This window comes from Thunnus maccoyii, chromosome 12 (assembly GCF_910596095.1).
Source record: "Thunnus maccoyii chromosome 12, fThuMac1.1, whole genome shotgun sequence".
Classification (NCBI taxonomy): Eukaryota; Metazoa; Chordata; class Actinopteri; order Scombriformes; family Scombridae; genus Thunnus; species Thunnus maccoyii.
The window spans coordinates 8,725,276-8,740,355 of record NC_056544.1 but is presented as its reverse complement, the minus strand read 5'-3'; the positions used below and the strand labels follow the sequence as shown (position 1 = coordinate 8,740,355).

Below are 15,080 nucleotides of genomic sequence, written 5' to 3'. Positions count from 1 at the left end.
GTGATGTTGGCCAAAATCCACAGTCCTCCTTCTGTGCAAAAATGTATTTACAAATTTATCTGAAGCTAATATGAAGCTTCAGATAAACTTGTAAATTAGTCAAATCAAGTAGATATTTTGCAGCATTACAGTCTTTTTAGTGCAAAGTCCCCCTTTTTGTTACTATACTTATCCACTTGATATGACTAACTCAGACTGCTGAAGCCCCATATAAGCTTAAGATCAACTTTTAAATGCATTTTTGCACAAAATCACTGTGTGGACACGCTGTGGATTTTGGACCCCATCACTTACATTGAAAGTGCATTTGAACCAATTCTGAACCTGTCCTTTAAGTAAACAAGCAAGCAAACTAACTACCTGACTAACCAACCAACTAACTAACTAACTAACTAACTAACTAACTAACTAACTAACTAACTAACTAACTAACTAACTAACTAACTAACTAACTAGGCTAGTTTACTTTTCTTCACTGGAGTGATCCATCTTCAGCTACACAGACGATCTTTGTCTTGTACAAAGACAGCATAGATGTGACGCCAGCAGCCTCAACACTCAAACCCCGACTGTGTATTCGGACAAGGCTTGCTTGCAAGTGAACCATTCAACACGGGCCACCGACCGGTGCAAACTTTATCAATTTTCAGCCCCATTCACACCATGACCGCGGCTCTTTAACGGGTTAAAGATGTCAGCACTTGTGAACTTGTAGCCGGTCTGTTGGGGTGCCAAACTCACCGGAACAGGAGGTGACAGCAGCAAGTGACAGCGGCTGAGATTGACAGGTAGGCTCACTGACTCACTGAGAAGACGACTGTAACTCACAACACACGTAAAACAGGCTTTAACTCGTCATTTCCGTTTGGAAGTACTGGCTTTGCCGTTAAGATGTAATCCAGAGAGATGCTCATTTGTAAGGTGGCCATTTGTCAGAGCCGTCCAACATCATGCTAGCCAGTGTGTGAGGCTGCAAAGCGGGAAGGAGCCAACAGGTGAGAGCTGCTGTCACTCGTTATTGTGAAACACTGCAGTTCTTTGTTGCACAACCTGAGTCACTGATGGTGCTAACATTAAACCTCAGATGGACATGCATGTTTGTTGTGAAGTATATAAACCACTCAGACAGGTAAAAATAGAGAGGGACACCCTAGATAGAAAGTTACTGTCGTTTCAATAATATGGCCATTATATGTCTAGGAAAAACACAGGTGTAAATAATACAATTAATAAAGTCTGATTCAATTTAGCTGCTTCAGGTTCATGGTCCTATGTTACATGCTGGTTCACTGTCACACTGTATTAGTTTCATGGAATGGGGCCATCAGTGTTATAAGTAGCTAACACCTGTGCTTTTCCTATGATGACAAGTCAAATATATACTGTGAGAAGGTCTGCTGATTAAAGTAGAAATTAATCATTTTATCTTTAAAAGTACTTAACCTGTTTCTCCCTGTACAAGTAAAGATGTCTGGTGTAACTCAGGATATGCTTACTAACTGTTTATAAACCTTCCTAGGACTTCCTTAGAGGGCTTTTTGGATAAATCGTGAATACTATATGTGCTAGTGAAGGCATAATTACAGGACTTTACAGCAAGTTTATATAAAGACATAATTAGTGCTGAATGATCCTCATCATGGACAATTCTCCCTAAATTAGATTAGTTAAATAAGATCAGCAAGCATCTTCTGACTCTTAAGTTTGAACCTCATTCTTTTTGATTATTTGAAATCTCAAAACCTTTTAATCTACAATCCTGGTGTGTGTGTTGAAGTTTTCCAAGAAATCAGATGCCACCCAGGATGAATAAAATACCTGCAAGTACAAAAAAAAAGACTTCAGAAAGACAAAATATGCAGCTTAACTTCATGGGGGCTTTTCTTGTTCCCACTTGCTTGTATGTTATCGCGTTCTTTCTCCTCTTTCTCTTTCTCTGAATCTTTCACACACATGCACACACACACACACACACACACACACACACACACACACACACACACACACACACCTGACACACCTGGTGTCAGATACAAGGCCTGAGGGCAGCAGAACAAAGCTCTCTGCCTCCTACACTGTAGATTTCACCTCAGCTGGGCCCAGCCTTCTTAAATCCCACAAAACACACACTCACACACACACACACACACACACACACACACTCATCGTCATAGAGAAGTTGCAACAAGCATGAGGGATTGTCAGTTATTGTCGGTATCATATCTTAATTGTTGCATACACACACACCTGTCACATCATACACACATTACCAGCTCGCTGTAATAGCCATCATTATCTGCAGATGGATGAGTAATGCTCATAGTTTTATGCTAAACATTATGTAACCCATTTACACATAACTGATTATTTTATTGGTGCAGTTAACCTCAATGGTTGCCAGTGTTTGACTATAAAATCAGATTGACCCACTGTCCTCCGGGAAGGCAAAGTCCAGGTAACTTTTGTTCAAGTAGACTGTCGATGAATTACGTAGTCGTTGCCGAACACCAATGGGTTTGTGTGATTTTATGTTTTAATGCATAACATTAATCACAGGCCTGAATTCAGCTTGGTGCCACCATCCAATACACATTTGACTTCTTGCAGCGTGATTATTTTTGACTTTCAATGTGACAGAATCCTTCAATACAGTTAAAGCTGTAGGCCTTTCCGGTAACATAAACTTCCATATAAATATAATACTCTGATGTAACGTAGGATATTTCTAAATATGTCTTCATTCCTATATTTGTATTTCAACATGAAACATTAGTGGATAAGAGAGAGCTCACCGCACCAACTTAACCAGTAACAACAAAACCCTCTGGCTGAAGTACCTAAAGGTCAGAGCAATTTTCCATCTGTTTCTCCACCTTTGTATGCATGAATCTGTCGCACACGTTTGAGACAATAGACAAAGACAGATCAGTTGCACTAACAGTAGATGATGATGATAGAAGATCTTTAGGATGTGAAGTACCCTCCTCCATGTTGAAACTACACTGTGGTTGAAGTGTTACATTTGGTTGGGATTGAGATTGATATCAAACTTCCTACAGTAGAGCTACAACCGGAGAAACAATATTGTTTGAAAAATTTGAACACTAGCACTTTGTGTATTTGTGAAAAGGCTTAATTTATTACATATACTGTGTATATTTTATTACAAAGTGTTGTTATATTTACATGAAGATTCTCTTGCATTTCCCAAAGGTTAAGAAAGGACAGTTTTGGAAAATGAAAGGACTATTTTCTCTTTCTACCTCTATCTCTATCTGTTTTTGGCATAGTCACTCTCAACTGATCCAATAGGTCCTGGTTGCAAAATATGCTGGTGAACCAGGATGTCTGGTGTTGGTTTCCATCAAAATCAGAGAATGACTTGCTTTGTCTCTCGCCCGTACCCTAACATCACCACAGACTCAGATTTGGCTGTAACTACTTCCATTTCTCACATGCTCGAGCCCATAAATGTCTCGGTGGGATTAATCTGTGTTTGAAGTGGATACAATCCAGTTCTTAAACTCTGGCTTCCACTGAATATTACATCTCATCGGTCTATGATGACTGTGGCACTGCTCACATAAATATACACCATGGCAGTGATGGAGGCTAATTGTAGAGCATGGAGTGGGATGAGCAGATCCTTGAGAAAAACCAAATCCTATACCATCTCCCACCTTCCTGTGAGGTAATATTTTGGCGCAAGACCAGATGTAACTCTACTGGCCATAGAGTCTCTCTATATCTTATGCAGACCACATGTCCTGTTAAAGCATCCTTGAGTAAAACTTTGAAACTCCAACTTTTAAAAATGCACCTTATTGCTTTCAGTGAAATAAGGTCAAGCTTTTGTCAGGTGGCCAGTTCTAAATACAGAAAATGAAAATATAGCCTACTTCTTTTAGAAAAATGGGTTGTTTTCTCTTAGTTTAGTTAGTATTTTATTGTATTGTGCTTATATTGTGGTACTAAAGACAAAAACCAGCTCTGATCTTATTACTTGCAGGATGTTCCATTAGTTACTGACCTAGTAGGATGAGGCTGACAGTCATATGACATAAATGTAGTTAATTACATTTACTGACACAAAGTCAGTCATTCTCCTCAGTCTCCTCACTGAAGACTGATTTAGTGACAGACCGACAGGCCACAAGAGTCATTTGGTTGCCAACACAGGTTAAAGGACAGGTTCACAATTTTCCAAGTCTGTCTTAAACAACAGTCAGGAGCCCAAATTAACATTGAAATAGGTTTTACTTGCCATAATCATTCCTCCTGTTCATGCTGACCATTAGAAGATCCCTTTATAATGCACTTACAATATAAGTAATGGAGGCCAAGATCCACAGTCCTCCTTCTGTGCAAAAATGTATTTACAAGTTAATCTGAAGCTAATATGAAGCTTCGGACGTCCAAATGAGTCAGATCAAGTAGATATCTTTCAACGTTGCAGTCTTTTTAGTGCCAAAGTCCCTTTTTTTGTTACTATACTTCCACCACAGCTCAACAGGAAAACACTGTCTGAGGAAACACAAAGAGGGAATTTGATGCTAAAAAGACTGTAAATGTGTCAGATATCCACTTTTAAATGCATTTTTGCACAAAATGACTGTGGACACACTGTGGATTTTGGCTTCTGTCACTTACATTAACAGCACATTTGATAGCCAGTATGAACAGGAGGAATGATTACAGCGAGGAAAACCTCTTTCAGTGTTCATGTGGACACCTGACTGTTGTTTTAAGACACACTTGAAAAATTGTGAAGCTGTCCTGTAACAAGTGTACCAAAGACACAGGTCTTTATGTTCTGAATAGTGCTAACCTTTTTTACATTGAAGAAGTAGGTCCTATGAAAAAAATAAAGAAACGATCCAGAAATATGTTTTTATCTTAGCCTTATTTGCCAACGCCAGCCTGGCATTTCCTCTGTGCAACAACAGTGTTGCTCTTCAAAACATGTGGGTGTTTTTTGGTTAATCCATATAATTTTCAGTGGAATTTTAAGGGGCATTGTTTGTTTGCCCATTGTAGACACAACAGATTTCTCACATGAAGAATTTCAGATTTCAGTTTGGGAGCAAACTGTTCCGAGTGCCAGATTTGGCCCACAGGTTGCTGTTGGATGACCTTTTAATTTAGTTTTTTCATGGAATTGAACAAGAAAAATTGCAAATTTGAGGTGACACAGTTGGCGTTCTTAACTATATCATGGCCCTGACAAAATACCAACTGATGCCATTTCATTTTTTTGTTTTAGTCAAATAAGAGGCAAATAAAGCATTAGAAAGCATGTAAACTTCAGCATCAACATCACAATATTTAATTATGTTTCCAATGTGGAAATGAGGGAGCTGTGAATGAATTATTTATGGCCACTCCTTTGCTCTGTCTTTGTAATGCTGCATGTATGTGTCAGAAGAACGCCTAGCTGCTTCCTCCTAATTTACGATATATCAAATTCTTTAAGAAAGTCCTTGGAAATGAAAGGAACCAAACTCTTCTGCTCAACATGTTTAAACAGAACTGTTAAGAAGTTAGTATTTAAACTGTTATTATTGCTCTGAGATGGTTTGATTACCGGTGACTGGACATGTAAGATGAATTCAAAGGAAGCTGTCAATACTGGCTTGATGCCCAGCAAGCAGTTAGCAATACAGGAATCATGCCAAGTGTGGGCTGTGCCCATTCCCTAACAGGATGTCACAAACTGCAGTTCTGTACTGTTGCACCACCTTCCTGCATGAGTAAAAAACGTTAGAAAACACCTGATGACTAAGAACATTTCAATCTTATCCCTGTAGTTTACACTACAGGGATAAGATGCTAGTGTTTTCAACTCTGCTTCACACTATCTTGACTGTTCAGTGAGTTTATTAGAAGAATGTGAAGAACAATGTCAGATTCAGATTTAAAGCTGTTTGACTCATTTGATTCTTGTACATTTTTTCAACCTTGTGGCCCTCGCCATTATAATTGCTGCAATCAAGTATTGCCCGTGAAGCTGAAGCTTGTTATAGTTTATTTCTTTTTGCCATTAAACTACTGCTATTATCTATTTAACACATCAGTAAGCCAAGCTGTTGCACTGTGGGACATGTTCCTTCATTATAATATTCACCATCACTGCAGGTTTGGTTTGATCAGTCTCACATATACTGTCCTGGGGCTGTAGATACTTACTGTAGGAATGTGCATTAATCTGCAGCTGAAAATAGTCCCAAACAAACGCACTATTTACTCTTGTTTAAGTAATGTTTGAAAAAATTGCATATCCTGCTCTTTAAATTTTAATTACTTAATTAGATTCCAATCTTGCCACAAACAAAGTAGGGAAGTTGGAAAGTATTGAGAGACAGGTATTTTTCACAGGTTTGTTTACAGTAACAAAAATATAGACTTACAACAGACTTTATCCTTTATTGTCACTATTGACATGGGTAAGAGTCAGTGTGTCCAGTCTTAACTACTAACTGCTTTATTAAATAACGCTTTAATGTATCAAGCTTAAACTTTGAGGGAATGTCTCACCTCTCTCAAATCAACGTTATGTCGCACAGCTACAAATAATCTGTGTACGTTTTTATCCACCATCTGTCTACATACCATGGAGCAGGTACATCTGGATTAATCCAGAAACAGCAATAAACTAAAATATTAGAAATGTAACACTCAACCATGAAAACTTGTGTGACCCTAACAATTAATTCTGATTTATTCTGCTTTTCCACCCATTAAGTTGTGTATATCACAGGGTCAGGCCTACTATAGGTGAATGTGTGTATGTGTAACACACAGTAGAGACTCTTGGATTTCCTGTACTGTCTCCTCTTCCAGAGAGAGGATAATGTTCACCACAGTGTCTTTGTCTTTGCCACTGACTGGCAGAAAAAGTGCTGTTCACCTCTGTTGTATCGAATGACCTCACCGACCGCAGCTTTGCTTTGTCCTCTATAGAGATGATATAGTTGGGCTGGCCTCTATCCATTAATCTCTTGTTACTACAGTAGCCTGAGCATGTCATGAGTATTGTCATTCGGTGTCCATAGAAACATCACCAGAACAAGATGAGTTTTGTTACTTAACTGTTTTTGAGTGTCCATATATATACACAAACTCCTATTTTAATTTCCATTCTATTGTAAAGGTAGTGTTAGATGAGGGTAATACATATTTTATATGTGACCATAAAATCATATAGTTTATAAATGGTTAGTAGTCTAAGACAAAGACTGTTGTCAACATTCAAGAGGTCCTGGTAAGCTATAAAAATGAAGCAATTCAGAACACTTTTTGGTGAGTGGTGCCATGTTGACTTCATCAGTGGGGGGAGGCAGAATGAATGAAAGCCTTTTCTGTTGACAGTGTAGTGCATGAATCAGCAGTGACTCTGCAATAGAAGAGACAGGAGAGGTTGGCTTTTTATTCTGTTAGTTAGCTTATTCAAATAGAGGATTAAGAGACTCATGTACCTATACTGTTTTAGTAATGCTATGACATGTACATTGTACATGTAGATCTTAAATTCAAATTAAATTTAAATTTTGTGGTAAACTGGTATAATAATCAGTTTCCTTCAGTTGAACAGTGGCCACAAACATGACTTTGTTTCAGACCAAATTTGCATTATGCAAACTTGATATGCAAACTTTTACAGCAAAGTCACTATTTTAAGTTGAAGAATGTTTCCATGTTTTTCACTGACTACTGCTGAGGTACCATGAAGCAAGGCATTTTATCACCAACCTCTAGTAGAGCTGCTCAGTGACCAACATTAAAAGACAGATCATTTATTTAAAAAAAAAAAAGAACATAAACCAATGACACCAAACCAGATGTTCAACCAACCAGTTAGTCATCGTCTGGGAACCATGAGTGTCTGTACAAATGTGCCAATCCATCAAGTAGATGAAGAGGTATGTCACTAGATTCGTGAAAACCTTGATCTGCTGTTGGCGCTAGATCAAAAGTCAGGGAATCACCAAAGTCATCAGGATTCATCCTCTGTAGACCACAGATATCTGTACCAAATGTCATGGCGATCTATCCAGTAGTAAATGAGATATTTCAGTGTGGACCAAAGTGACCAACCAACATTGCAAAGTGCCATATACTGTATTACATAAACTTAAATTTAGATTTTTAATTCCATTGTTAAGCTAAGTGTTGTGATTGAATACTGGGACTGGGGCATACTGTACAATCTGTTGCAGGACACCTTCTTGTTGATGAAGATAGTTCTTTATCACTCTGTCTGTATGTTTTTGGTTGTTGTAATGCTGCAGAATGGATTTGGGAGAGATCAGAGGCCTTCCTGATGGTATTGCATTATGGATAAGAATCTAAACATCTAAAGTTCCTAAAACTTTTGCACAGTACTGTCTGTTGTCATTGAGGTAAATGTGGTAATTTATCTTGATTTTGATTTTAGGTCATATAGCCCATCAAATGTGTCCATTTTTTGCAACAGTGTAATCAGAACACTAAACACTAGTTAATATTAGTAAATCAATAGTAAACACTGCTCTTTTGCTGATGCTGTTAGTCACTATAGTTAATTCTCTGACCTCAGCCAGTCACAATAGTGGCTTTCTTGTACATTTGTAGTGTTTTAAGTGGCCTCTGTGCTTGATTGTGTGTGCAGTTTATTTTTGGCCTTTCTTACTCTCTCTAGGGACTGGGTGGTGTCTTTATGTGTCAGGGTGGGGGCTGCAACCATAAACCACCTTCTCTTCCCTGTCCTGCCACAGTTGTGTAACAGAAATGTAACATCCGCTGGGGTCATGTGATGTCGCCCTCTGGTATGTCACAGATTATTGTCAATAGAAAAAGTTGCAGCTCAGCCACTAATGCATGAATAGTGCATGTCAATAAATGAATGACATCCCAGTGACTATTTGTCACTTCAAATCTGCCAGACTGTTGAGTGTGTGTGTATTTGTTTACTGTTCACGTCTATGAGCCTACATGTGATTGGTTTGTTACTGTCCAGCATGCTCGTGTTGCACTGTGCACAGTTGCATACATAGTCCGATGTGTTTTTTCTCTCAGACAAAGGAGTCATTTGTGAGGCGTATACAGGGAGGAAGAATAGCTTGGTGTTTCTTCTTGTTGTGAGCTTCTCCTCTAGCACTGTATGCTTCAGTCAGCTACTTTACTAGGTGGTGGGTGGACTGTGTCCTCGCGTGTCCGTGTGAATCGCATTGATTCATTCATACTGCCCTCTCCTGCACAGGGCCCCTCTGGCATTCCTACCCCAGCCCCCAGACCTGGCTTGGAACAATGTCAAGTCAATTCACATCCAGCACTGGAAGTTGCTTCCGGTAGTAGCCTACTATATGTTATTGATTCTGCAGGCTTCAGTGGATTAGAGTTTCAGATTTACATCAAATGATTTATATCAAATCTTGTATTGTGGTCTGGGGTGATTATACTGTAGGTTAATTGAAAATATCAAATTCATCTAACCAGCATGGTTTCACTTTTTGTTTAGCAATGGTATTATTAGGAGAGCAGTAATCATTTCTGTGGTTGCCAATGCTCTGTTTGGTCATGTGTGTAAAGTGTGAGTGGGTGGATGATTGTTTCTGAAAGCTTGGCTTCTGTGTAAGCTCAATGAATGTAAAGTTTAATTTTCCTTGAAATAGACCAGAGGAAACTAGCAAAAGTTCAACTAAAATATATGACTTGCATGAAAGCAAATGGTTTTATGTGTCATAATTTAAAAACTTCATGATGTTACAGTATGTTGAAAATAAAAAAGAAGTGATCATCATCAAGTATGTTTGCAATACTCTACTCTTAATGGCCTTAGACCATCCTTTGAAACAAGGGATTAACTTACTTTCCATCTTGTCATCATGCTAAAATTTGTTAGTTAGTACTAAACAAAAAGTGCAACTGAGGCTGATGGGACAATTGTTAGTTTTGTAGGTATCAGGTCATACACCAAAGCATTACATATTAAAGGGGACCTTTTATGTTCATTTCCAGCTCGATATTTTCATTCTGGGACTCCACTAGAGTAGCTTTGTATGATTCACAGTTCAAAAAACTCTTTATCTTAAACTTATTTATCTTATACTAGTTCTTTATGCATCCCTTCAATTCAGCCTCCGTCTCTAACAGGTAGCCTTAACTCCTGTCTCTTTAAGGCCCCCCTCCTGATAAGCCCACTCTGTTCTGATTGGCCAGCTTTCCGAAGGCTGCTGAGGGACAGCTCTATCAGAGTCACTGCTGATGAAAACTCAACATTTCCTTCTTAACTGCTTCATATTAAAAGCTTTTAGATGACTAAATAACGGGACTTTTATTGTGAAGAATTTACAGGAAATGAAACATGTTCCTCCCTCACTGAATTAGGAGAGCTTTGTTAGCGAGCTAAAAACCGCTTGACACAACAACATATGGAGATATTTGGAGCTCTTTGTTCAGCAGATCAGTTGGAAATAATGCAGGGAGGAATAGTACAAGCAGAAACAGCCACAATGATGATGATGTTTGATGAAGAGCTGCAGCACGCCTCCAACAGGTCAATTACGTATTTTACTTTGTCCTGCAGTGTAATGGAAAAATATTCACAGCATGCTGGCTTGACTTGAGTCATGGCTCAGTGTGACTACCTCCAAAATGATGGAAAAACACCATAATGTTAGTGAAGTGGAGCAGTGAACTCGTGTGCTGTGCGTAGAGCAGATGACCATGTAAAGAAATCTGTCACAAGCTGATGTCAGCTGGGGCTAAAAGTAGAAAAAAACATTGGAAACTGAGCAGTCTGACGCCGGTGCTTTTTGCTCACAGGGATTACTTCTACATATGATTACCTCATTATTTGACACTTTGGCCACATTTAATATGAACTTCCAACAGTATAACAATATATATATGACTGAAAATAAGGAAAACCATAATAGCATAATTTACCAGATGAAAGGTTGGGGTCAAAGTTTTTACAATTCGTTCTCAGGGGATCATGGAGTTTTGCACCAAATTTCAAGGAAATCTATCCAATAATTGTCGAGACATTTCACCAAAAAACAAATACGGCAACCTGCTGGTGGCATGAGAGGAAAAGTCAGGATCATCAATGTCAAATTTCATGGCAATCAATGCAGTTGTTATCAAGACACTACAGTCTGGACCAAAGTGGTGGACGAAACAAGCAACATTGCCATTCCTACGGCCTGCAACTAGCATGGCTAAAAAGAACTGTTGTTTCATGTTGCATGGCCAGAATTTTCACAAGGTAAACATCCCATTATTCAAATGGTGGATAATCAAATTTAATTGTCTTGGGTTTTTTCAGTTTTTACTCTAGCATGAACTGTTGTACTGTCCCAAAGAACAAACTGTGCTTATTATGAGCCTGTGTCCCCACCAAGTGCGCAAACTGATAGCGTGTCTGCAGGGGGCCTTCCAGGCCAGTGAAGTCCTCTTCTGTTGAAACCCTGTAAACCTCTCCAGGGCTCTGGCTCTGACTCATTCTCTCATCACAATATTGGGTCTTTCTGTGATCACAGGGGGAGACAGAGTGCTAGTGTAGGTGTTAATCTTCCTCATGTTGTCGTCTGGACTGAAAATACAGCAGATCTGCAATCAGAGCTGATTAGGAAAGCTCTCAACAGTCCATTCTTTGCATTGTTTTCCAAAGACTCTCCATAATTCTTCTATCCTGTTCTCCTTTCTTCTATGAAAATATAAAATTGTGATCATTAAACCCCATCAGACTATAAGGTGATCATTTTCTGTTTTGTTGCCTTTTCAGGCAACATACTCCTGGGTTTGTGTTGACCAATGGATGGAGATGAAATCATGTAATCATGTCCTAGCCTCGCAGTGCCATGGACCTGTAACTTGGCAAATGGACTGGGGGCCTTGTCTGCATGTGGCTGACCTTCTGTCATCAACCTGAGAGCAGCATCTGTGGTGTCACAGCAGACGCTGGACTCAGACCAGGGAAGAAAACTGGCTTCTATGGCTCAAATATTGCAGGTAAGAAGATTTTGTGCACGTGTCTCCAACAATAGCACTGTATTGATGCCTTTTATTCTGAATCCAGTGCAGCTGGGTGTGACTGTGTCACATGTGCCTGCTTTTGTCAGTATGTACACAGTATAAACACACACACACATGTCTTGGTTGTATGTCTGAAAGTTTATCTGCTATACTTTCTGTTTGTTATTCTGCCTCAGTGAGTGTGTGTGTATGTGTGTGTGTATGTGTGTGTGTGTGAGCTATGCAGACATGAGATCATGCCAAACAGTGACTGTGCTTTCCTCAGAGCGTGAAGGTCCACAGACCAGCTCATTGTATGTCTGAATGGGAACTATTCACCTTTGAAATGCAGAGGAGCAAACACCGGGAATGATGTCATCCGGGATCATACTTTTGGTTTTTCGTGTATGAATTATGATAGAAATGCTTTTTTAAATGGTTTTCTTGCAGGTACACACACTTAGAAACATAGGATGGCTGTGGTTGCCCATTTCCTGTTTTGTCAGACTTATGTTTATGTATCTAAAGGGGACCTGTTATGTCCCAGATTGATTCTATTTGTGGGACATGGTCAGAGAATAACAATTCTTAGCTGATGAGGTAGAGTAGGAGGAAGTGAGAGTCAAACTGTGGCTTTAATAGAAACCCCTGTTCCTCAGGCACAAACAGACCCACGCACAGGATGCTGGCCAGCCAGACACTCCCAAGCAGGTGTCTGCAAGCCTCAATACAAAGAGAAATAATGATGGAGGGTGCGTTTATGAGCTGAGATGAAGGGAAAGTGAGAGGAGCAAACTGTGAATGTGTACAGTATGTGTGCCTGTGAATGTGGGGATTGTGCCAGCATGCCTTTGTGTGAGTGGGTGCACTCACTGACACTTTGTATATGCTTTTGTTTTGTGAAATGGCACACGAATGACCGAACACTGTTGCCAGGCTGGTTGTTTACTTATCAGAGTCAGATAATCAGCGTTTAGGTCTGTAAATGGCTCTATAATTGGGGCAGGATTGAGGGCAGGAGGAGTGGCAGCCTTATTAAAGATGCTTATCTCACTACAATTGAAAGCTCTCAACAGGCCATTTTTTCTCATTGTTTTCCAAAGGCTCTCTATAATTCTTAATGAAAAGGTAAAATTCTGATCATTAGACCCCATCACACTATGCTTATCTCACTACTATTAAGGTCAGTCTAGGCCTCATTCCTCCGTCAGAGGGTATTTACTCCTTTTAGCTGCTGTTTTTGACCAAAACCTTAGGTTTATAGCCTTACCAACAACAGATTTGGATAACATCAGTAGTTCTAAATATTTTAAAAGGGCTTCTAAAATCTTCCTTGTCTAACATTATACAGCATAGGTAGTGGTTGCACAATATTGCTACATTTTACTGCTCTCCATACTCTACCACTGAGACGATAGTAGATAGTCAGCTTGTCAGGTCATTTCTGTCCTCAGTGTTATGTTTTCAGTAACAATTCTTATTGTGAAGTAAAGTCTGTCAATAGCTGTCTGTGATTACTTTTCCATTGTACAAATGTTTTGTAATTTAAGGTTTTTTATCAGTGTTGTACAGTAGTTGACTCCTACAACTAAACATTTGGCTTAACTTCCTAATGCTCCCAGACTTGCCAGTTTGGATTTATGCATATAACACTGGCATGAAATTCTAGTGCTGCACAGAAAGTGATGCTCTTTATGTTTATATGAACAGAAAATCAATATTACTATCATTCCATGTATGTTTGTTGATCCACCATTCACCATGAAGCACATGTTTGTTCAGCGTCATCTTGTTTCTGTACAGAGTAGGTTATCATATAGATCTTTAAGGTGGAACCTCTACTTTAGGTGTTATATATAAACACCTCGTCCCTACAATGGTTGAGTGCCTGACTGGGCCTGAGCGAATATTTCTCAGTTAATTAAAGAGATTTTCTTAGGCCAAGAAATAAATTCCTCTCAGCTTCCCAGGCAGGACCACTCAGTCATTTGGTAATAAAGAGCAGAAACGGTGAGTTCCAGACTGAGAAGGGGACAGCTTTTGGAATCCAGATTTATTTATGTTTGGAAAGTTAACACTAGTTATGTGCAAAACTTGAGATATATTAATCCTGTAAAGATTATCATTCACTTAAGAAAGAGTTCCCTCATGACTCATTTCCCCACAAATCTAAATGGTAAAGAGACGGCAATTTTTGGTTTCACAGGCTATTGAGACTTGATGGTGAAAATCTTACTTGCTTCCCTACATTTGGAGATGAAATTTGTTCTATTATTGCACCTGATGCTCCAAGAACTGAAGTCATGGTTCTTAGAAAACTAGCAATTAAGTTACTTGTCACTGGCATTCATAGTTTATTTTTTTAACCAGAAAAAAAGCGTTAGTGGGACGACAGGCAGACAGAGAAAGTATGAGGATGGAGGGACAGGGATGTGGGGAGCACAGAGCGGAGAGGAACCTCCCAGAATAGCAGCAGCGACCAGTGAGTGAGCTTTTTGTGGAGAGTGTCTCTGAATACTTGGAGGGCCTCGGGGGCCCACACTGACAGAGGAGAACTTGGAGGAAAGGGAGCCTCCAGGAGTCAAAGTGTGTGTGTGTGTATGTGTGTGTGTGGGTGTGAGAGAGAGGACTGTGTTATTTTAACCCTGAACTTACATCCCGCTGTCACTTCATACCCCCCCTGCTGCTGCATTCTGCGTACTCCTCAATCAATCCACCTGCAGATCAGTTGTCACACGCCTCACTGTCGTCCTTACTCCTCTAGTTTTCCTCTCCTTTCACCTTTAGCAGTTGTTTTTCTTCAGAATCCTTTCTCTTTCTCTGTTCCTCCATACAAATACTCAGGTATTGCATTACCGGCCCCTCTGAGGACCGGCGTACTGTCTGTCGCTTCCGGGTGTATTAGATGTTAGCTGTTTTGTTAACGCATAAGGTTTCCTGATCTGGTGACCCTGTAATAGATCAGCTTGTGACACTGGGTAGAAATAGGAGGATATAAGATTTTATCTCATATCTGGATAAAAACAAGATAATTTAATCGTGCTGAATTTCAATTATCCTCACATGAGTGACTTTAAAAAGCT

General features: G+C 39.5%; 1 protein-coding gene across 4 annotated transcripts in view; it reads left to right on the top strand.

The window, feature by feature from the left end:
* The first annotated feature begins 518 nt into the window (after nt 1-518).
* tnk2b (tyrosine kinase, non-receptor, 2b) overlaps nt 519-15,080 on the top strand; it is a 62,937-nt gene continuing 48,375 nt past the window's right edge. For 3 of the 4 annotated variants that reach the window (XM_042428945.1, XM_042428942.1, XM_042428939.1), the window contains exons 1-2: nt 519-788; nt 11,768-11,994. In XM_042428945.1, coding sequence (XP_042284879.1) covers nt 11,977-11,994 — 18 coding nt within the window. In that variant the 5' untranslated portion in view covers nt 519-788; nt 11,768-11,976. Of the gene's footprint in view, nt 789-837; nt 996-11,767; nt 11,995-15,080 lie in introns of those variants that run through there. The other variant, XM_042428940.1, reaches the window with a different exon arrangement.